Source organism: Rhodamnia argentea, chromosome 5 (genome assembly GCF_020921035.1).
Source record: "Rhodamnia argentea isolate NSW1041297 chromosome 5, ASM2092103v1, whole genome shotgun sequence".
NCBI classification, from domain to species: domain Eukaryota; kingdom Viridiplantae; phylum Streptophyta; class Magnoliopsida; order Myrtales; family Myrtaceae; genus Rhodamnia; species Rhodamnia argentea.
This window is the reverse complement of record NC_063154.1, coordinates 4947172-4969885: the sequence shown is the minus strand read 5'-3', so window position 1 is coordinate 4969885 and position 22714 is coordinate 4947172. Positions and strand designations below refer to the sequence as shown.

Genomic DNA, 22714 nt, shown 5'->3' with positions numbered 1-22714 from the left:
TGAGGGAAATAAGTCATTTTCGTCTTCCTCGTGATATTTTGATCTTCCCATTGTTGGCGGTTTATTTCTAGAAACTTATGTACTTACAGTTTGTACGAGGAATAAAAGGAAAGATTCTTGTTTTGAATATTTTTTCTATTAGGTTAGAAGACAGATCATATTAATAATGAATATTGGATTTTTATCGCAATCCTTTTTTTATGATTAACATTGTACATTCTATTTTTGCTAAATTAGACGACTCATAAAATAAAGGGAAAAATTCAAAAAAGGGCCCGAAGTCCTCATGTTTTCTCAAATAAGGGCCCCAAGTGAACACCGATTCAAAAAAGGGCCCGAAGTCCTCATAGTTTCTCAAATAGGGGCCTCAAGTGAATACTGTTTCAAATAAGGGCTTGAAATGACCTTAAAATCTCAAAAAATGGCCCGATTCAAGGGTATTTTAGTCTTTTTACTTATTTAATTTTTTCTTTTTTATTATAATTTTTGTTATCCGTTTCCACAAAAAAAAAAAAAAAAAAAGAGATAGGAAGAAGTTCACGTTCACAAGCGGGAGCGCCGCCCCTCCCGCTTGTGGCCGCCGGCCCACCGCCGGTGGGGGGTCGGCGGGCGCGGCGAAGGCCGGCGGGGTTGCCGGCGACCCCGGCGACCCCGGCGGCCTCGCCGGTCGAGGCGAGGGCCTCGGCCCTCTCCCGGATCTGGGTGAGGCCGGCGGTCCCCGCCCGGATCGGGGTCGCCGGCCGTCGCCCGGATCCAGGCGGGGTCGCCTTGACCAGGCGACCCCCCACCGGCGATGGGCGACGGCCGGCGACCCCCGATCCGGGCGGGGACCGCCGGCCTCACCCGGGATCCGAGAGAGGGCCCGACCCTCTCCCGGTTTTGGCGAGGGCCGAGGCCCTCGCCTCTAACACCCGGCGGGCCGCTGGGTCGCCGGCGACCCCGCCGGCCTCGCTACGCCCGCCGACCCCCCACCGGCGGTGGGCCGGCGGCACAAAGGGAGGGGCAGCCCTCCCGCCCGTGCATACTCTTTTTTTTTTTTATAATCAAGAATAATAAAAAATTAAAATGTGAAATAACGAAAATACCCTTCAAGCCAGACCCTTTTTTGAAACATTATAACCACTTCGGGCCCTCAATTGAAACGTACTATATTACTTTAGACTCTTATTTGAAACATAATTCTCTTTGGGCCCTTATTTGAAAAATCAAGAGGACTTCGGGCCCTTTTTTGAATTTTTCCCTAAAATAAATAAGCCGATGGATTGTTTTTTTTGTGCCTGGCATATGGAATCCGGTCACGGAGTGGTTTGCTATGGGTAAAATAAGTTGTGCAACGCATAAATGCAAGATATGATAGCATGTCATTTCAAAAGTTTCAAATCCATTTTATGCTATTAGCTTCAAACATGGTGTTTGAGATTGAACTTAAAAGAAAAACACGAGCCCTTGGACACCAATAATCGAGGTAACATCCGGTGTGATTTCAGGTTGTAAATACTTGATACGAAGTAGCAAAAAGATGCTAGATGCTTTTAACTTATATCTCCACTTTCAATCCATCCATCTCAATCATCGAACTCAAATCATTGTAAAGGATGAGCATGCTTCCAATGAAGAATTGAAGAATTGAATCAGTGAAAACAGGGTAGGTTTCATGTTTTGGGGTATGAAGGGTAGGTTTCGGATTTCATAAATTAGGGAATCGATTCCGAGTAGATTCCAGCTTTCGGGAGGTGGAACTTATAACCTAGAACAAGTCCTTGGCCCCCGATGATGTGTGTAATACGGAACCACGAGCCCGAGCTTCCATTGCTTGCAATATCCATGACTAAGACTTTTACTTTGTCAATCTTTCGTATTTTCGATGTGTATAAATATGAGTAATCGTCAGTAGATTATACTACCAAATGGATATTAAAAGTGAAAACTCACTTCAATCATTAAATTGAAAATACATGTAGAACTTGGATAGACTATGGAACGCATCATGAAACCTATAACAAAGCAGATTCCATGTTCCAAGGTTTGTATGGTAGGTTCCAGGTTCCAAAAAATGGAGAACCGATTTCAACGGTCAAGTTCCAAGCCCCAAGGAATCTCCCAAACCGCTCATCCATAAACCCTTGTATTATTCAAAAATCAGCAAACTCCATCCTATTTAAATCCGCGTCTCTAAAATGACCCGATGCAGCGTAAAGAGTTTTCAAAGGGGACAATTAATTTAAAATAGATAGGAATCATGTCGATGCACTCGAAAATTTCCCGATTTTTCGAATTGAATTGTGTTATTTTCTTTGTTGCCTATCCAATATAAAGCAACTTGAGTTACCTTTAATCTTCTTTTCTGAAGGTAAAAAAAAAAAAGCTCTGGGTAGCCTTTCTTATTATGGCATAGTAATTGTAAAAGTATTAACAACCAAATTAATAAAAGACTCGATAATAACAATATTATAATGATAGGATGAGATATTACTGTTGCCTTTTCTCCGCCATCGGTTTGTCTTCTTCCAATCCCCATTCGACTAAAGCTTAGCTAGTAAGGCTCTTTTCCTTTCTTTTAATTATCTTATATTTTTTAGTTTTACTCCGTCATGCTTTATTTAAAGTCAAAAAGGCTACAACAAAATTAGCAGACATCGTGTAACTCCACTTCATTCGAGGACCATGCTTTTTGATGGATGCCGGTTACTTTTTCTTCTTCCCTGTACACATTCGCGGCTGATTTGATACCAATCCGACCCAAGATCGAAACCCGAAAGGCACGAGGAATTGAGAAAACATCGAAAGGAAACAAATATCGCTTTACGCTTTGGTCGCTCCATTTATCATTGGGTTTTAGTTTATCTTGGGGTTTGAGTTTGGCACCGAGGCCACGAGCACCCGTGTCTCATCGGATTAATCCAATGACTCGCTGTAAACTTTCCCCGTAAATTGTAGAAAAAACTACTAAAAAAGTCTTAAAGTTATTGTAATTATGTCAATTACGTCAATTACGTCGCAAACTTTTATTTTTGTCGATTTAATCATAAACCTTTTACAATTATGCCAATTCAGTCCATTTAGCTTGCAGGAATCGATGCAACGCAGCCATGCTGACATGATAATCTTTTAATAACATTTTAATATTTCTCAAATTTTTAAAATTTTTAAAATTAAAAAAAATCTGCATTTTTTCTCTTTTTTTTTAAGGAGTTTGGGCTGGAGCCCTATCGGCTACAACGAGGGTCGCGGCCCTCGTCTAGGGACCAGTGACCTCTGCCAGCCCTTGGAGGGTGGCCAGCAAGAGGTTGCAGGCCCAAATCTTAAAAAACGAAGAAAAAAAAAAGAAAAAAAAATTATTTAAAAAATAAAAATAAATAATTAACAAATATTAATAAAAAAATTATCACATCAACGCCGGCCGATCAAATAGACAGAATTGACATAATTACAAAAATCTTATGACTTTTTTTTATGGCAATTCTCTAGCAATTCATGTCCCGCAATTATCGATCAAGATGTCACATTTACACTCTATGATTGGTTTTGAGTACCGTGGACATGCGCAACGTGCTAACACCTTTTCTATCTATGCCTAACTCCCGTTCTTCTTCTTCTTCTTCTTTTTGTGGTAAGCATATGGTCCGTGACAATAGATTATTGACGAGTGGTTATCCAAACTAATTTCATTTATGCAAACTAATATATACACATATATTTATTTTTACATGCACGTGCGTTTACAAGAATATCTTCTATTCATGGTTGTGACACGTAACTATCTTCTATGGATAAGCAAATGGCGTGTTATAACATGCATTTCTATATATTAAAGAAACGGGGAGACGCTAAAAACGACACTTCGTAACGCGGCTATTTTCATCACTGCAGGATACCATGGGATCACTCCATCAATAGTACATCCGGAATCTTGGCGTATGGATAAGAATACATAGTTTGGAAATAAAAGAAGGAAGATCCATTTCATTAGGCATATTAAAAAAAAATGATATTTACATCACGAGTGTTTGTTTCACGGAAAGCTTATAATTTGAAGAAAAAAAATGATCGCTTGTATCCCGTAAGAATGAATGAACGAACGGAAAATATTTTTATTATTTATGAAATTATTCAGATATAAATTGTTATCGATGGTGAAAATATTTTAAATTAATTATTTTTTTGAAGAGATATAACCAATTAATTTATGATAAATATTTTTTAGATCATTCTTTATTCGCAAAAAATGCTGTGTCCGAGCCGGCTTTCTAACACCTCAACTATTTCACTTCTCCGGGCAATCTTAATGACAAATTGAAGTGATTCTACGCTGACCCTAGGTGCAAAGTTGTTTCAAAACTTTCAATTTGTTTAATGTAATCCATGAACTATCGATAAATGTTCGATGTAGTCCCTATGCTATGTTAAAATTATTAAAAGTTCGGAGGTCATATTGGACAAATTAAAGCTCGATGACAACATTGCACATCAGATCAAAGTGAAGAAATCATCCGTGTCATTTTCTAGAAAAGAAAATATTTGCTTACTCGAGTTTGAGTTTTCTTCGATTGGCTCAATTTAAATTTGAGAGCTAAAAATAAATATGAAAATTTGTTTAATATTAACTGAAAGTTGATCACCGATTTTCTTACTACACATGGAAGTTGTGATTATTGCTATTGAGTATCATCATCGTAATTGGCGAGATTCCAATTGCGGTCAAGGTTTATGCTAAGACAACGGCACCGTTTTTGAACTTAGAGGTCCCCTTTCCTTTCTGAATTTCCTTACTTGTTTTTTTTTTTTTTGGTCACAGAATTTCCGTATTTGAGCTTGTTGCTAAAATTGTATACACGATGCTGTTTCATGGGTTAATCAGGGAGATAATCCCATGTTTATGAGTAATATATCCAGGTGCATAGATTAGGATATGATCTCGAATTTATTGCTCATATCCACAATGAATGCTTTTCAACCCAAAAAAAAAAAAAAAACCACAATGAATGCTGCCATATATAATTAATACATGCATGGATTTGGCTAAAACAAAAATCCATGCATTAATCGCAACACCAAGGGTGCGTTGTTTCATGAAAAATTCAAAATTTGGAAAATATTTTTCAAAAAATAATTGGGTATATAACTCGGAAAAATTAGTTGACGGAAAATATTTTCACTACCTACAACAATTAATGCTAAATTATTTTCGTGGGTGATGAAAATATTTTTCATTCATTCACTCTTAAATCTTGAATTTTTCACGAAACAAACGCAGCTCGAGAGTATTAATAAAACCAAATTCCATGATCAGCACCCACGTGGACTTAGGACTTTTTACTAGCGAGGCAAAAGAAAAGTCTGAAGTTATTTCAATATGAGGAAAATACGTTCACAGTTACAATATGATATTTCCTTTTTGCACAGAAAAACACTATGATATTTGAAAATTGACTTTTGGGTCCCTAAATTTGTTGGACTTATACAATGTCACATAATAAAATAAATCTAAAATTTATCCGACAGCTGCAAAAGTAAAAATAAATCACACTCCTGTGGCATGTTTAAGATAAATCATCACCACAAATTTGCAATCTATAAACAGCCCCAAAAGTCAAAAAAGAAAAATAGCCATAAAAAAAATGATAATTCTTGCACCTAACCTAATTAAACCGCTATGACAAAAAAAAAGGACAAAAAACCTAATTAAACCATTTTTTTTGTATTATAGATAACTATCTTTATAATTTGGTTTTATGACTCATCTTTTAGTAAAATCAAAATGATTGTTCAAATTATTACACATTGTTTTTGGTTGCCAACTAAAAACGAAAAAGAATTTGTGGTTCACGAAGCACCCTCATTCTTAACTTAGCACTACTCTTGCGGTCAATTACTTTTTCTACTTAGTAGAAAAAGGGAATCCTTGCCCCTTCAAGATTATTGTAGTCATCAACTAAGTTTAATCTCATCAAAAGGTGTTTTTTTTTTAATGTTTAACACTTAATCGAGTCTTAAAACAAGCCCTTTATCTTCTTAAGCGCTGTTTTTTTTTTTTCATGCTTAATGAGTTGTCATATAGGCCCACAATCTATGATTATAGAGGGATTATCCCGACATCAATTCAACGGCCTTTCATTAAGCGAGTGAGACCAGCCCCCTTTTTTTAGGTCAAAAAGAGTAGCCGGTTGGAGCGGCTCATACTTGGGTGAATCAAAGTGATATGTTTTACTCACATTCATTTTCATGCCATGCAATCTGAGAGATTTACACTTGATTGATCTTGCTCCGACCCGATCCGAATTCATCAGGATCATATATTTTTAGTGTATTAGTCAGTTCACGGTCACCACTGCTATCGTCGCCTTCACCATGACCTCCTTGGTAATAATTGAAATGACGCACTTGAAATAATTTATAACAAAACCTGATTTGATTTCCTTGTACATCAATCATCCCTACATATTGCATCACAGGTCATCGGCAAGGAACTCCATCCAACAAAAACTCCATTATGCCATCCCCCTAGACATGGTCACGGGCCGGTTTGGGCCCGCAACCAGCCCGTTGACCGGGACCGGTAGTTCCGAACCGGAACCGACCCGGCCCCTCACGGGCCGGTTCTAGTTTTAAAAAATTAGGAACCGGCCAAAAAAAAAAATAGGGAAAGAGCCGTTGCTCTCCCCCCCCCAAAAAAATCCCGGAACCGCCCCTTTAAGGGCCAATTCCTGTCCCATAGTGGCCACGAACCGAAACCGCCGGTTCACGGCCCGTGGCCATGCCTAACCCCCCCTCTCCCCTCTCCTTGCATAGATTTTTTTTTTTTTTGTCGAACTCGCCTTGCATAGGTCAAAAGGTCTATAATTTGAAGTTCAAGTTCAACTTGAGGGGGTTGATGGTTGAGAGAGAGAGAGAGAGAGAGAGAGAGAGAGAGAGAGAGAGAGAGAGAGAGAGAGAGAGAGAGAGGAATTCAGCAATAATTGAGAGACTTGGGCTTGGATAGGTCCTCGGCCCGGCCATGGGGGCTTGGGCCGAGGCGTAAGGGTCTTGATCCCACTCTTGAGGGCAGGGCTTGTTTGAGCCTCAAGGGATATAGGTGTGGGCTTCGGCAACCTAGATGTGGGAGCAAGGTACCCAAGCCTGGCTATCGAGGTCCCGAGCATAGGTATCGAGGACTCAAGCATGGGCATCAAGGACTAATCACTAGCGGTCAAGGCCGAAGCACCAAGTTCCCGTGTCCGAGCACCAGGGCATAGTTGCATTTTGGAAAATCATTATTGATTTTTTAAAACTATAAATTATTTCCCCCGAATTTAAGTGTCGATTTCCATTCACCGAAAAAAGATATTTTATTAATTCATTTTACTAACAATTCGAACACGGGGAAATAAAGAAAATGTTTGTGATACATTTTCTGTGAAATAATTGGACCATTAAAATATTAGGGTTCATTTTTTTTCCTATTTAATGTAGATCATAGATTTTAAAGTCGAAGATCCTAATTCTCGATTGAACTCTTAAAAAATGAGGTTACTTCTCCATATACGTTAAGATCAATATGCCATTGATAAAGTCGAAGATCCTAATTCTCAATTGAACTGTTAAAAAATGAGCTTACTTCTCTATATTCGTTAAGATCAATATGCCATTGATAAAGTCAAAGATCCTAATTCTCAATTAACTGTTAAAAAATGAGCTTACTTCTCCATATACGTTAAGATCAATACGCCATTGATGTTTGACTTTTTAAACTAAGAAACAACCTTGAAATCAATTTAGAGAGTACATCATATCGAGGCAAAACATGCATCATATCGAGTTACAACACAAAGGTTGTGTTAACCAACTTTGACCGGCATCCCAATCATGTCGGGACACTTTTTACGTAGGTAACTTTGATCTTAATTCAATGCGAAATACTCTCTTAACTCCCGAAAATTCTTAGATCACAAAATGACTTTGAGATTCGTTTCGAAACCATACAGTGCGACTGCAATTGGAACACGCCGGATAGAGCGAACAAGCGGCGACCACCCCAAGAAGACGAAGAGCCGAACATTCAGCAAGATCCACCGATCCTGTCCAGCGAAACGCGTGGGCCGTACTGGGTAGTTTGGGTTGGTTGGTCCAGTTTAATTAACCGCCTGTCATTGTCCGAGCGTGCCCGATACCTGCACGGAGCAAACCTCTGCACTCGTCGCAACCGGCCTTACTCATTGATTTATCCACAGAAACAAAAGGAGAATATGGAAAAATTCTTCCTTTTTCTTCTTTTATTTTGAATTTTGTTTTTCGACGTCTCTTCTGTCTTCTTCCTCTTGGTCTTTGACTCTTCATTATGCTAATGCCAATAAAGAAAACCCAGGAAACGAGCCTGTTTGTCTCCCCCATCTTCAATGGCGCGACTCGGTGAAGTCCCAGACTTCTGAGCTCAACTCTCTCTTTTCTGAGTACCCATTTCAGATATCCAAGATCTGAAACTCTGGGTTGCTCGTTTGGTAATTTTTGGATTCAATTTCCATTTTTTTATGAGGCTTGAAGTCGTTCTCTGATCATTATCTACTGACTCCTGTTGTCTTCCTTGGAGCTTGAGCTTCGTTAGAAGTTATCCTTGGTCGAGCTCACTTCTGGGATCCATCGTTTTACTCGTGTTCCATCAACTGACCGGCCAGTTGTTAATTTGTCAATACCCAAGAGTTGGATACACATAGCTGAACCGATTTCTTATTGATTGACTCTGGATCGGGGTTGTTGGCTGCGTTCATGATGCCTTCCCAAGCTCTGTTCTTGGGTTTCACCGCCACATTCAGCGTCAACTCGAGGTAGCTCTAGTGGGAAGCGACTTGATCGATCTATTCAGTTGTTGAAGATCAGGTTGTTGCAAGGTGCAGTTAGTAGCGTTTATGGCGATTTGATCTTAATGTTAAAAAGTAATCGACTGATTTACTAGAAAACTACACAGTAGATATATCAATGGGCAATACCTGTGTGGGACCGAGCATCTCGAAGAATGGGTTCTTCCAATCAGTCTCCGCTGCGATGTGGCGGTCCCGACTACCAGAAGATTCAGTACACACGAATGCGGAGACTGCAAACCAGGAGACAACTACGGAGCCCGAATCGCCTTTACCGGTGCAAAATAAGCCTCCCGAGCAAGTAACAATGCCGAAGCCGGAGACCAAACAGGAAATTCCTCCCAAGCCCAAGAAAAAGCCTCAGATGAAGAGGGTGTCTAGTGCAGGACTGAAGACTGATTCGGTTTTGCAAAGGAAAACCAGCAATTTCAAGGAGTTTTATAGCTTGGGGAAGAAGTTGGGACAAGGGCAATTCGGAACTACCTTCTTGTGCATAGAGAAAGCCACAGGGAAAGAATTCGCTTGCAAATCTATAGCCAAAAGGAAGCTGATCTCTGAAGAGGATGTCGAGGATGTGCGAAGAGAAGTTCAGATAATGCACCACTTGGCAGGGCATCCAAATGTTATATCCATCAAGGGTGCTTACGAGGATGCAGTGGCAGTCCACGTAGTTATGGAGTTCTGTGCAGGTGGTGAGCTCTTTGATCGGATCATTCAACGTGGGCATTATACTGAAAGAAAGGCCGCTGAGCTTACTAGGACTATAGTTGGCGTAGTTGAGACTTGTCATTCTCTAGGCGTGATGCATCGAGATCTTAAGCCCGAGAATTTTCTCTTTGTTAGTAAGGAGGAGGATGCCTTGCTGAAGACAATTGACTTTGGATTGTCAGTTTTCTTCAAACCAGGTATATTCTAGTGCTTGTTGCTCCTCTCATGTTTTCTTGAGATTGTCTGCTTTTGTTTTGCTTAGGATGCTCTATGTATTCAGGACAAACAAGTAGGAAAATCCTCAAAATATGCATCTAATGCCAAAACCTTTTTCAGGTGAATCTGGTAAATAGATCACGAGTAAATTGTCGGTGGTCTAAATTACATGCTTGTTATTCTTTTCCTACAACGTGAATACTAGATCAGGTTTAGAGTTGTTACTCATCTATGGGAAGGGTGAAAAAACCAGCAACAGGTTTGGCAAGAAGCATAGAGTGTTTGTTGTAGCATGCATAGCTCTTTTTAAGTCTTTACTCTTGACCGATGCTATAAACAGTCCTCATGAGTGAAAATGAATGATGTTACTCATCTATGGGAAGGGTGAAAAAACCAGCAACAGGTTTGGCAAGAAGCATAGAGTGTTTGTTGTAGCATGCATAGCTCTTTTTAAGTCATTACTCTTGACCGATGCTATAAACAGTCCTCATGAGTGAAAATGAATGATGTTTCTTCCAGGTGACAAGTTCACAGACGTGGTTGGTAGCCCCTATTATGTTGCACCGGAAGTTCTCAAAAAGCGTTATGGACCAGAAGCTGATGTTTGGAGTGCTGGGGTTATCCTCTACATACTGTTGAGTGGAGTTCCCCCCTTTTGGGCTGGTGAGATTTGTTTTTTCCCCGTTTCAAGATTATTAGTCCCCAGTGTGCATGCTCTTAATGTGTATGCAATCCTAACTTGGCCAACCACATTTTAAATGATCTTTTTTCATACCACCAATCGTGAAGAGACTGAGCAAGGGATATTTGAACAAGTTCTGCATGGGGATCTTGACTTTTCGTCAGACCCATGGCCTAGTGTCACAGAAAGTGCTAAAGACTTAGTGAGGAGGATGCTTGTTCGAGATCCTAGAAGGCGGCTAACTGCTCATGAAGTTTTGTGTGAGTTGTTTTCTTTCTATTTTGAGTCATAAATCAAAGCGAGTTTTTTCCTTTTATCACCTTTGATCCGAACCCTGACAGCATGCACTCTGAAATGAAGATTGAGCATTTGCTTACCTGCTGATGAGAATTCAATTTCCTATAGGCCACCCATGGATCCAGGTTGATGGTGTTGCTCCTGACAAGCCTCTTGATTCTGCAGTATTGAGTCGCTTGAAGCAATTTTCAGCGATGAACAAGCTGAAGAAAATGGCACTTCAAGTAAGTGTCTGGATTCGGAAGACAACTTTCTTAAGCTAGATGGATGGAGAAAAAGGCTACTAACATATCATTCAAAAGAAAAAAAAGGGTTTATTGATACTGCAATGTGTCTTGACATAGTTGATACCTGTGCAGGTTATAGCAGAGAGCTTATCTGATGAAGAAATCGCTGGCCTGAAAGAAATGTTCAAGATGATAGACGCAGATAATAGTGGCCAGATTACCTTCGAAGAGCTTAAGGTAGGATTGAAAAGAGTGGGAGCCAATCTGAAGGAGTCAGAAATATATGACTTAATGCAAGCGGTAAGTGTCGGCTAATGAATCAATTTTTTAAACCAATCCTCACTTGTGCTCCTCTATTTAGGCTCCTTTCTGGTAAGAAAGTGTCATACTGCAGTAGACCCCGGCTTTACCTGAAAGACTTAGCTTGTTGGGCTGTTATCAATAAGGCAAACACAAAAGAAAAAATGAAGAAAGAAGAGAAAAGCAAGCAAAACCTCCTCTGGCGTTTACTTCCACCATGGGATGTCAATGTCCCAGTGAAAAGTGAAAACATCTTTATGAATAGGCTGAATTGTCTTTACGTGCTTGGTTGTGAAGCCTTGAACGTTTCAGTTTCCACGCCTGATTACATCTTATGTTGCTGTGGTAACAAAGGTCACAAACCTAGATGATTCAAGCCATATTTCTTAGGGAGCTGGTTCTTAGTATTATTAGGAAAAGCGAGCTCTTTATTGTGGTGCCTCCTGTATGATCTGGATTTATTAAGTCTAATGGTTACTCTATCCTTGTGCCCGCTATTTCTTAGCATCATACTTCATCTTATCAAGTTATTTGTTAGCTTCAGAGTAGATGAAGAAAAGGAATCTGGGGATTTGGATTATTTTGGAAAATTGTGTGAAATTGGTGTTGATGCTGATCCACCTCTTCAGGAGTAACCGTTTTGTCACCATGGTTACTGGGAACCTATGTTCTAAACACTTGGAAGCAATGCCATTTATCTCACCGGTCGAAGAATGGCAATGCCAGTGGATCTTCCTTCTAAGTAGATCACTGATCGGATAGCTGGTCTTAAAATTTGTAGGCGGACATAGATAACAGCGGGACGATTGACTACGGGGAATTCATTGCTGCCATGTTGCATTTAAACAAAATCGAGCGAGAAGATCATCTGTTCGCTGCTTTTAACTACTTTGACAAAGATGGGAGTGGCTACATCACTCAGGACGAGCTTGAACAAGCTTGCGAGGAATTTGGCATCGAGGATGTACGCCTGGAAGAAATGATCAAGGAAATTGATCAGGACAATGTAAGTCATGTCTTGAATGAAGTAAATTTTACCCTAACTCAATAAGCGATGGACAGGTAACAGAAACCATATCCTAGATACGCATAGACCTAATTTGCTGAGAATATCGAAAGAGTCAAGCCGACCCGCAGACAATATCAAACTTCTATCTGTTTCCCACCTTTCACCTGCACGATGCTGCATTCTGTCTGCTATTGGCCTATTATAACTCCAGTAAGTTGCTTTCAATGGTCATCTAGGTCGGATCAAACCATTAACCATGGGTTTCTTCAGTAACACATCGAGAAGTTTGTTATAATTTCTTTCGGTGATATCCTTTACGGTAATTATTTGTCCTAGAGGTTGATGCTCGCCAGTGCCAATGCGTACTGACTCGGTGCCTACTGATTTTGCAGGATGGACGGATAGACTACAACGAGTTTGTGGCGATGATGCAAGGAGGAAACGCGGTATTTGCACATGCAGCTGCTTTGGGCAGGAAAAGCCTAGAAAATAGTTTCAGCATCGCGCTTAGATAAGCTTATATAAAACTCTAGTTGCACAAGCAGCGGCGACATTCCTCTTTGGTTTCCTTCTCTTAAATATGTAATCTTTCCTATTCATTTCACAATTTTTCCCCTTGATGAGAACTAGAGTTATCGAGAATGCATGCAACCAGCGCCAGCGAGGCCTGTTTCATGTCCTTACGCTTGGGACATAGAGATTGATTTTTCACTCCGTCTTTTGCAACCCAAACCTTCCTTCCTTCCTTCCTTCTTTCTATCTTTTTTCCGACAGTGTTTGAGGACTTCTGTAACTGGTTGTATTGTGTTTTTCCAGTTCAGGATAGTTCGTTGTTGTTTGAAAAAATAGAATGGTTGTATTGCTCGGTCAAGTTATTGGTTTTTCCCCCCATGATACAGCTTATAATTTCCTTGTGGGTGGCTCTGGTTTTGGCTCATATACATACAGTAGACTATGCACATGCATTAGATCAATGGCCCTTGAAGCTTTAATCAGTTTTCTGTTTACACAACTATCCTATTTTGCAGGTATTCTGGTAAAGCTTTTGCTGACATGAATTCCTCCTCTAATTTGGCCTTACTGATGGTGAAATAGCCGCCCGCCTTTGTATTCCCCGACTCGCCATTGACACTTGATTCACCTTCACCTTCACCTTGACCTTACACCACTGCTATGGCAAATCCCGAAAACTGGGCTGAAGCGTCTTCATGAGCCATAGTCCCCACTATCCATCTCGCCACAGCCACAGCCATAGCTGCTTCGACCAAGCGGTGCACTTGATTCAGCCCCTGCTCCATCTCGGGTGGATTTCTACCCTTCCGGCGGCTGGCCAAACCATCAAATTATTAATCTAATCCTGCAAAATTCAAGCCTTGGATCATCTTTCGTAAATGGTCAAGCCGAATCATTCCAATGGTCACTTAGCGACGCTAATTAGTTTGACGGGAAATAAGGTGAATGAGGTCTCTAGTCCAGCTTACAAAATTGCCCGCGGTTCAGATCTTCGGCTTCCAGAAGATCCTAAGGCATAGACCAGAAGACGCTAAAGGCATCTTTGAGTTGTATCAATCTCAGTGGTTCATGCTCTTGTGATCACGCGCTTGTTCGCGTGCGGATCCACCGAAGTCGTCCTCGGCGCATCATCGTTCCAGGCTTACTCTTGGATGACTGACTGCAGGTCGGGATCTATCCTTCTGCTGGCATTCATAACATGATTGTGCTTTCACCAACATCGAGCTCATCTGAGCACAGTGGCTTGTCACGTCCCGATCCTGGTGGCTGTGGCTTCATGCTACGTACGGAACAGGAATCGTTTGGGCAAAACAGGACCGGCGAAGGAGATGAATGGTTCGAGATCTGACTTCTGGAAACGAGGAACGAAAAGATTGGGTGCTGCAAGTTCATCCTTTTCTAGTGTCTGGTCCAACGTTGATCCGGGCAAATTCAACTAATGTGGTGATCAGATAATGCCGAGGTTCATGAACTGTATGAAAATATTCACTATTGTCTTACCATGAATCCAATATCAAGGATACTACTGAACATTTTCATATAGTTCGGGGACTAAATTGAATATGTATAAAAAGTTTAGGGAACACAATACACGTTTGGATAAAGTTCACGAACTATATTGAATAAATTAAAAGTTTAGAAATCGCATTGCATATTGAGCCAAAGTTGAAGAATTATTTGTGTCATTTTTTCATTAAAAGTACATCAAATTGATTATAAAAGAGCCCTTGACGAAAGCAATATTTTCCCATTACAAGCCACGGGTGCAAATGAAAAGCAATGTAATAAAACGCATATATATATATATTTTGGGTCGAATAATAAAACGCATTTGAACCCGCCACTCCCAGCACCGAAGCCCAAAAAAAATCGCCGATTATTTGAACCCGCCATCGCCAGCAAATAAAAAGGCATTTCCGCAAATCGACCGCCGGCGAGAGAGAGAGAGAGAGAGCTGATAACGAAGGACGGTAAAGTAGCGGCGAATCTCCGTCGACTCTGACCGGAACATGTGGCGGAGGGTCGTCTCCGGTGGCCATCTGCGCCTCCTCCCTTGCCGCTCCATCCCTCGTCGATCCGCAGCCTCCGCCGCCGCGAACCACCCCACCGTCTCCTCCGCCGTTAACTCCATCCTCCTCCGCTCCCTCAAGGAGCACTACCTCGAAGTCTCCAAGATGACTCCTCCTCCTGTACGCCTCTTCTTCTCACATCTCCTTTCTCTCTCCGCTTCTTTTTTTTCCCCTTCCATTTGTTAAACCCTCGGAAGGGGTTTTGGAAAGGGTCACTGTTGATAGGCTTTTAGCGTAAGTTTGATTCGCCTATCGTTGCTGGTCTTACGACCTGCAGAAAGTGAATCCTCCATCGCCATTCACGATCGTGAAAGGCGCGCTCGACGCGGACGGTCCGGTTCTCAAGCGAACTTACAACGACGAAGAGATTAGCCTTTACGTTATGCGGTTGGCGAATCTGGCTCCTGGTGGTGGTGGAGATGAGGACGGCGAAGACGACATTAATCAGTTGTTCCTTCACGTGAGCATCGCAAAGCCTGCTCAGAAGGAGGCCTTGCATTTTCTGTGTGGGTTGTATCCGGATGCGCTGGGGATTCACTCTGTTTCGATGAGGCCGAAGCTCGAGACCACCGGTTTTCTCGTGGTTCCGACTAAATACAATGGCCCTGTTTTCGAGTAAGTTGGTGTTGGCTCTTTTTAGTGATGGCATTTCTTGCTGTTTGTGCATTTCTTGGCTCATAGAATTGTCTGAAAGATCATTAGAATAGGATGCAGAGGTTGAAGTTTCTGATCATTTCATTATGAAGCTCGTGTACGCCTGGCAGGGGATTTTATATGCATTGGTTTCTTCAGTGTAGAAATGTGGTAAGACGTAGAAGTGCCAAAATTAGGGCTAGCTATCTAGACTGAGTTGAAGCAAACATTCTTTCCGTCACCATGATAACTAGATTGTGAGATTCTTTGAGATTGTGCCAAGACTACTGGCAGCTCCACTAATTTACTATCGGAGGAGGAAATTGAGGGAATCTTGTCATTCTTCCTCAGGTGAAAGAACAAGTCTTGCCTTTCTTCCTTAGGTGAAAGAATCAGTCTGCACTACAAATTTATGATCAGATATTTTGAGGGAAATTTTAGTAGCAGGTAATTAGTCTTTTTATGTAATGATAAGCGGTAGAACTTTAGTGGCCTCTTTGAAATCTATCTAACGATCTCTCCTATCAGGCACTGTGTCTAGGTGGGTTATGATGAGTTGATGGTTCTATGACTTTAATGTTTTAAAATATTATATTGTTTCAATCATGTAAACTGATGTTGTTCATTTTGAATGTGCTTCTTTTGTTGTTTTTATGGGAGGTCATACGTAATTGATGGTGCATACATCTTAGCAGAGACTCAAAATTCTTTTGGATGGGTGCAAAATGCTATTGTGCTCTATTGTTGCGTAGCAATAGAAATAGAAGCCCGCTTATGCTGCTTCGGCAGCGCTTTTTCGCCTTCTCTTCGCTCTAGACTGGAGCGCTAGTGGACACGGGGACTAATATTAATGTGCAACTCCCTATAAAAAGTAGAGCTTCAGATGGGATGCATATGCATTTTGAGCTGTTAAAAAAGATCACGGAACTCGCTAACCACTATCTTGTCCTAATTAGATTGATGTTGCAATATGTCGAGGGAATTAAGAAATCATAGTATTGCATGACAAAAGGTGGCAACTCTACAGTCTCAATTTTAAAAGGGAAAAGTTATATGACAATACAGTTTGATGGTCAGAATGTGCTCAGGATTTGTTTCTGGGTGCTCTCAACCTTTCACCAATGGTTTCTATCATTTTATTCATGTGCTGAGTTTGATGCAAGTAGTTTTTACAAATGTGCAGAGACCTTGATGAAAAGGTGAGGGACGCGCTTCACAGTTACATTGAGGAACGGGGGGTGAATGAGAGTCTCTTCCCATTTCTTCAAGCATGGCTTTATGTCAAGGATCATAGGGGTCTGATGCGTTGGTTTCAATCAGTGGGAACTTTTATCAGCAAAGATAAGTCTGCAAAAAATGATTAATTTCAGTGAGTACTTCTATTGCGGAAGACGTCCATAAGTGAAAATGCTGGTTTTTGCCGCTTTTTCTTCCATAGCTTATTGGGGAGGATGGTCAATAGGCTACAGCTTGGTGATTGAGCTGCTACTTTTTGGTGGTCGTGTAGATTGCTTATTGGGAACAAGAGATACTCAGATACGGGTACTTATTTATTAGTTCGCTTTAGATTTTTTCTGCTTGTCAATTTGAGATAAGGCATGGATGTTGCTCCTCATATGAAGATTCTGCAGTGGCAGTTGTTATATGGGATAGGTTTGATGTACCATTTTGGCTGCAATATTTTTATTCACCAGTTTAATGTGCCATTGTTTTGCCATCAGCTTGTTACTCGAGGTTTTTCTTGTTACCCATTTTGTCGAGCTGATCATGTCATTATTGGACATCCTCTGCTGTCTACCTGCTCAATTTTGGTTGAAATTTAAACCTTACGATTGCTAGGATTGGGAGCTTTTCCATTCTCATTTAGTCTGCGTTTGGTGGACCGAATGTAGCTCTATAACTTATTTGGTGTTTGATGTGATGCAAAATCTGGATATGTCCGGATATATAATGGATATAATCCCACTTAGGGGGTGGGGTATACTGGGATATGAGATGGATTAAAAGTTCGTAAAGAAGAACAACAATGTGAATATAGACGGATCGATGGAGAGAAAACAAGCATGGGAGCTCAACCGTTGTTTGACCAAATGCTCTTTATCTATTTTGCAGTCCATCAAAATAACAAGAATTACAAAGAAATCAGTCATTTTCGTAAAATACTTTATATGATCGTGTTTTTTGGGAATGTCGAAGAAGATAAGCATTGACGTAGTATATTCAGGTGATGGTAGCTAAGACTTATGCAAAAAGCAGATGAGACTTATAAAAAAATAAAATAAACAGAAGGGTTAATACCATGGAAAACCCCAAACCGGTACACTTGTGACAAATTTACCCCAAATTATTTTTTTTACCACAAAAAACCCCAAACCGGTACACCCGTGACAAATTTACCCTAAACTGGTACACATGTGACAAATTTACCCTCCGTTAATTTTCATTAAATTTAACTATCAAATTGTTGATTTAGTGACATGTGATAGTTGACGGGTATACCAATATGGGGTTTTAACCCTCTATTTGTTACTGGTTTATCAATTTGAGATAGGTGATCTTCGGATCCGATGTGTACGGTCTCGTGGAAGGCAAAAGCATTAGAGACGAGGTCTTCGAGCCATCGCCTTTCTTTGTAAGATCGAAGACTTGCTTTCCGTATCATTGTTACCAGGTTATCCCCATGGTCTCCATGGTTAGGATCTTCGCCGCCGGCTGCCCCTAAGGCTTACTTATTTATGTCAAATCGTGAACCTCCTTCCTTCAGTAGTCTCTTCTTGTACGATGACACCATCCATAGCGCACGGATGGGTGGAGCACCAAGGGTTGTGTCCTCCCATACCGTAGCGGACCAAAAGCCAAAACAAAGTGACGATTTAACGGGGGGTGAATTTGTCACATGTGTACCAGTTTAGGGTATTTCGTGGTCAAAATAATTAGTTTAGGGTAAATTTGTCACAAATATACCAGTTTAGGGTTTTTGGTGGTAAAAAAAATAGTTTGGGGTAAATTTGTCACATATGTACCGGTTTGGGGTTTTTCGTGGTCAAAAAAATAGTTTGGGGTAAATTTGTCACGGGTGTACCGGTTTAGGGTTTTTCATGGTATTAACCCTAAACGGAATCAATGAGATCGAGAGCCATGAAGATAGGGAAAAGGATTTTCCTCTTGCTTGAAGAGAAGTTTTTTTTTTTCTATTTAAGCTTGTTGTTTTCAGTTTATAAAAAACGTTTTCCATTGATCAAATAGTTTTCCTTCATCGAAACTATGACAATTCCGTAAACAATTTCTCCGAAATGGGTTTTCATCAAACAAGCACATCCTAAATAAGAAATGGGCTACTTCTTTATCGGTGACCACAAATTTATTGTGGGAAAGGTATCAAAAGAGCCATAAACATATTGCATTGGTATAAATTCAGTCCTAAACCCTTCAGTTGGATCAATTTAATCTTAAACCTTTTTGCATTGATATTAATTCAATCAATCCAATCAATTTTGGTAGGAAATCATTGATGTGGATGTCGGTGATGTCACGTAAGATGGGCGACACCAACGTGGACATTAGTTAATAATATATTTTTAAAAAAATTATTTCTAATTATTTTTTCCCTTTTTTTTTTGGGAAACTCATTGGCCAACCCTAAGTTTTGGGAAAAAAATGGAAGAAAAAGAAAAAAATAAACTTTTTTTTAAAACATGGTGCATTCATAAATAATGTCCACATTAGCATTGGCCGCCCTATGGGACATCGTTTCACTTCGGCGATTGCCGGCCAAAATTGGCTGGATGGACTAAATTGGTACAAACACAAAATGTTTAAGATTAAATTGATCCAATTGAAAGTTTCAGAATTGAATTGACACTAATATAATAGGTTTAGGACTTTTTTAGAATGTTTCCCATTTATTGTCAACGCACCTCCTTGTGCATGCTTAGTATAAGGATGCCATTTAAGTTCAATTTTATCAATCATTATTACTATTGGTGAATACGCGATCTATGTAGAGTTTCATCCGGGAGCTACACTGCTGGAATTTGGGCAAATTTTTTTTTTGTGGAATGGTTCAGAGGTAGTATTCGTGTAGTGTGAAGCATCTATTGATTGGAGAACACATTTGATTTGGGAGGCCAACCTTAGTAAAATCGAGGCTATTTGAGCTGACAATCTTGTAATTCTCTCAATTAAAACGAGAATGGACGTTCAAACCAAGTAAAACACTACTTTAATCGACGATTCAACCACACCACGCTTATTCGTTAACCAATCAACTTCTACATAAGAGCGAAAGGCTCGCCTACGCAACAGCGAAAGGCTCGTCGTAACGGACATTCACCGCTGTCCGTCACACAAAGCTTGCCCGTCGGACTTGTTCATGCCACAAATTTCTCCATCAAACCCTGACAGCTGAAAACGGGCCGGAACAGTCCCTAAAATAGGAAATTCGTTATTGTTCCAGCGCGCACGAGTATCCTCGGAAATTCGTTTCGGGCAAATTGTAAGCCCAAATCGAGCTCAATAAAATCCTACAAGATCTGAAGTTAGGGATCGGCATAGAAAATTTCTCCCATTAGATGAACTATGAGCTTTACCGGGTATTGTGAAGACCTCCGTGGCGCGTACCCTTTTCCTTTTCCCGTCCGTTCTTTCTCTCTGTGCCGCAGTATGTGGAGGCCTCTTGCCACAGGCATCCTCTCCGACTTGTCGTCCTACGCAATGAGAGAGAGAGAGAGAGAGAGTTCTTTCAAATTTCTTGGCGAATTTGCTTACGAATTCGAGGACTTGCAGTCGATGAGAAACCCCTCACCGTCAGACAGTAGCTGCATCATCTGCAACAGAGCAGGCGAACAACCCTTCCACAGATGTTGGCAGTGCTACGACTACTTCGTTCACTATGAATGCGCCATGTCCCCAGCAGGTGACATCGATCACAGTTGCCACGTCCATACTCTCAAACTTCGAACCTTCAATTACTCCCGAAGGTATTATAAATTTACCTGCTATGCTTGTGGTGCTGAAGGATGTTCTATCTCCTACAACTGCACGGACTGCCACTTCCATTTTCATCTTAAATGCGTCTTGAAGATACCGCTTTCTGTCCAGCATAAGCGTCATGAGTACCCCCTCATTCTAAGCTTGCCCCCCAAAAGATGAAACCAACGAGTACTATTGTGAGGTGTGCGAAACAAGGAGACACCCCGACTATTGGATCTATTACTGTCGGCCGTGTGAGTACGAAGCTCACTTGAGCTGAGCAAATCCCGACATCCCGCCGTATTCCATTACAGAAGATGGAGAACTGCCCGGAGAGTGCAATTCCGAAATGTCTGATGAATACGGTCAGTCGCTTATCTCTGTTACTCGATCATCATCCCAAAATGGGCACCAAGTAGTACGAGACGAGGAGGCTGCATCAACTGATGAACAAGGTATAGATAATTATCCCCATGACACTTGGAACATACAAGATTTAGGCAATTGGGGGCGACACAATATAGGGGATTCTTATATTGGTAGCAGATTTTAATCTGCCACTTTGAAACAGAACTTTGCCGGTGATTGGATGTGGTTATTCATGTTATTGGTCAGCCTCAAACAAACTTACAAGATTGAGTATAAGTAAGCTAGATTCACGTTAGATGGACTCAGGAGAGGATTTTGGATTCATGATTTTGATTGCACTATCCGAACAACATGTAACAGCTCGAGTCCAGCTTCATGCGTGTACAAACAACGTGAAGGAGTGCAAAGAAACAATTGACGCGATATTGCAATCAGTAAATTTGTTAGGACTCCAATCAGAACCCGAATCCTCTGCTGCATTCTATTCAGTGCCTTCTTTTTCTCCCCCTCATTGTAATGGACTAGATCACAGAATTCCTGGCCTTAGAATTGCCACGCACTAGTTTGAATTAGGTCAGGTCTGCATTTCGGTGCTGTCATGTGAATGCCTTATAATTAACGTGCACGAAATATACAGATGACGAGTGCGAAATGGTGCGACGGAAATGTGTCCATGATTGTATCTTGGATAACCGTTACAAGGAGAACTTGGCTGCGCTGATCATTGCAGTGAAGGGCCATCCGTGCACAGGCAGGAGCACCGTGGCTCAGTCACTTGCTAAAGCTCTTAGATGTACTCCAATCGCCTATGATCTTGTCCGTGAATGCATCTCGAGAGCGCAAAATGGCCTATCTCAGCCTCAATGCCTATCCACCGAGCCACTCAGTGAACTATCCTACCAAGTTCTATGCCGCATGCCTACGACCCAGTTGGAAAGAAACCATCATGCCATTGATTCGCCATTATCTTGCAAAGTTCATTTTGATAAACTCCTGAGTTTGGCAAAATCAGTGGATGCAATTGTCATTATCATGGAATGTGGACCACAAGATCATATTGAATTACAGCGTTCGTTTGAGAAATGCCAAGTTGCAGGTGGTGACGATGGGGTGTCCTCCTCACATAAGCCATCTTCGGGTAAAGATGTTGAAGTGCCATCTGAACGACTTGAGTATGATGCCAGTGGAGTTCATGTTCCTAAGCTCATGGTCGACACAGCATGATTGATGGACTGGAGGGACAAATTGAGTCTGCAAAGAAGTTGGTAATATCATGCTTGTATGACAAGTTTAATTTAGAAAGGGCGATAGAAGATTTTGACGTCCGCTCATCCGAGTGTGTTCAATGTTGCGGGGCATTCATTCACAGAAAGTCTGCTGGTTTGCCTACCAGCTTCAAGCACGAAGCTGATCAGCATGAACTGTGCCTTCAGATGTCCGAGATATCGTACGCGTATGGAGCAACTTATCTACTACAAGGGCGACCCCTGTGGCCTCATCTTTCATCCAGGAATGGAGCTTTTCCATTTTCAGTTAAAAGGGGATCTTCCATATATCCCCTTTAATGATCAGTACATCAACCCACTTGAAACTTATGAGGGAATGGGTTGTTAGGATTACGAGTTAGTCCACTTGGATGAGGAGAATATAACCCGCTACAGTTGCAATGCTTTTGCTCAGGTGACCGAGGATTCATTATGTTGCCGCGATGCTCGCGATCTTCAATTCAAATCCAGACTTCATCCGGAAAGTGCTCTAAAATTGACCTTTGAGAATTTCACCTTTATGAATCCCCGAGTTCCTTCTCCGTTTCAACAACATGTGAACGAGTATGAAAGGCAAGTAGTTGATTTTTGAGGTTCCGTTCAGTCACCTAGCGATCTGAACAC

At 41.1% G+C, this 22714-nt stretch overlaps 2 protein-coding genes across 2 annotated transcripts; both read left to right on the top strand.

Annotated features, from left to right (window-relative positions):
- Window positions 1-8170: 8170 nt before the first annotated feature.
- Window positions 8171-13141, top strand: LOC115754308 (calcium-dependent protein kinase 1). Its single transcript, XM_030693290.2, has 7 exons — window positions 8171-9736; window positions 10275-10418; window positions 10545-10697; window positions 10843-10958; window positions 11094-11261; window positions 12043-12267; window positions 12663-13141. The coding sequence occupies exons 1-7, from the start codon at window positions 8950-8952 to the stop codon at window positions 12783-12785; spliced, it is 1716 nt and encodes a 571-aa protein (XP_030549150.1). The 5' UTR covers window positions 8171-8949; the 3' UTR covers window positions 12786-13141.
- Window positions 13142-14621: 1480 nt separating this feature from the next.
- On the top strand, window positions 14622-16878 carry LOC115750332 (mitochondrial acidic protein MAM33). The gene is made up of 3 exons (XM_030687615.2): window positions 14622-14972; window positions 15130-15467; window positions 16669-16878. The coding sequence occupies exons 1-3, from the start codon at window positions 14793-14795 to the stop codon at window positions 16847-16849; spliced, it is 699 nt and encodes a 232-aa protein (XP_030543475.1). The 5' UTR covers window positions 14622-14792; the 3' UTR covers window positions 16850-16878.
- The last annotated feature ends 5836 nt before the right edge of the window (window positions 16879-22714 follow it).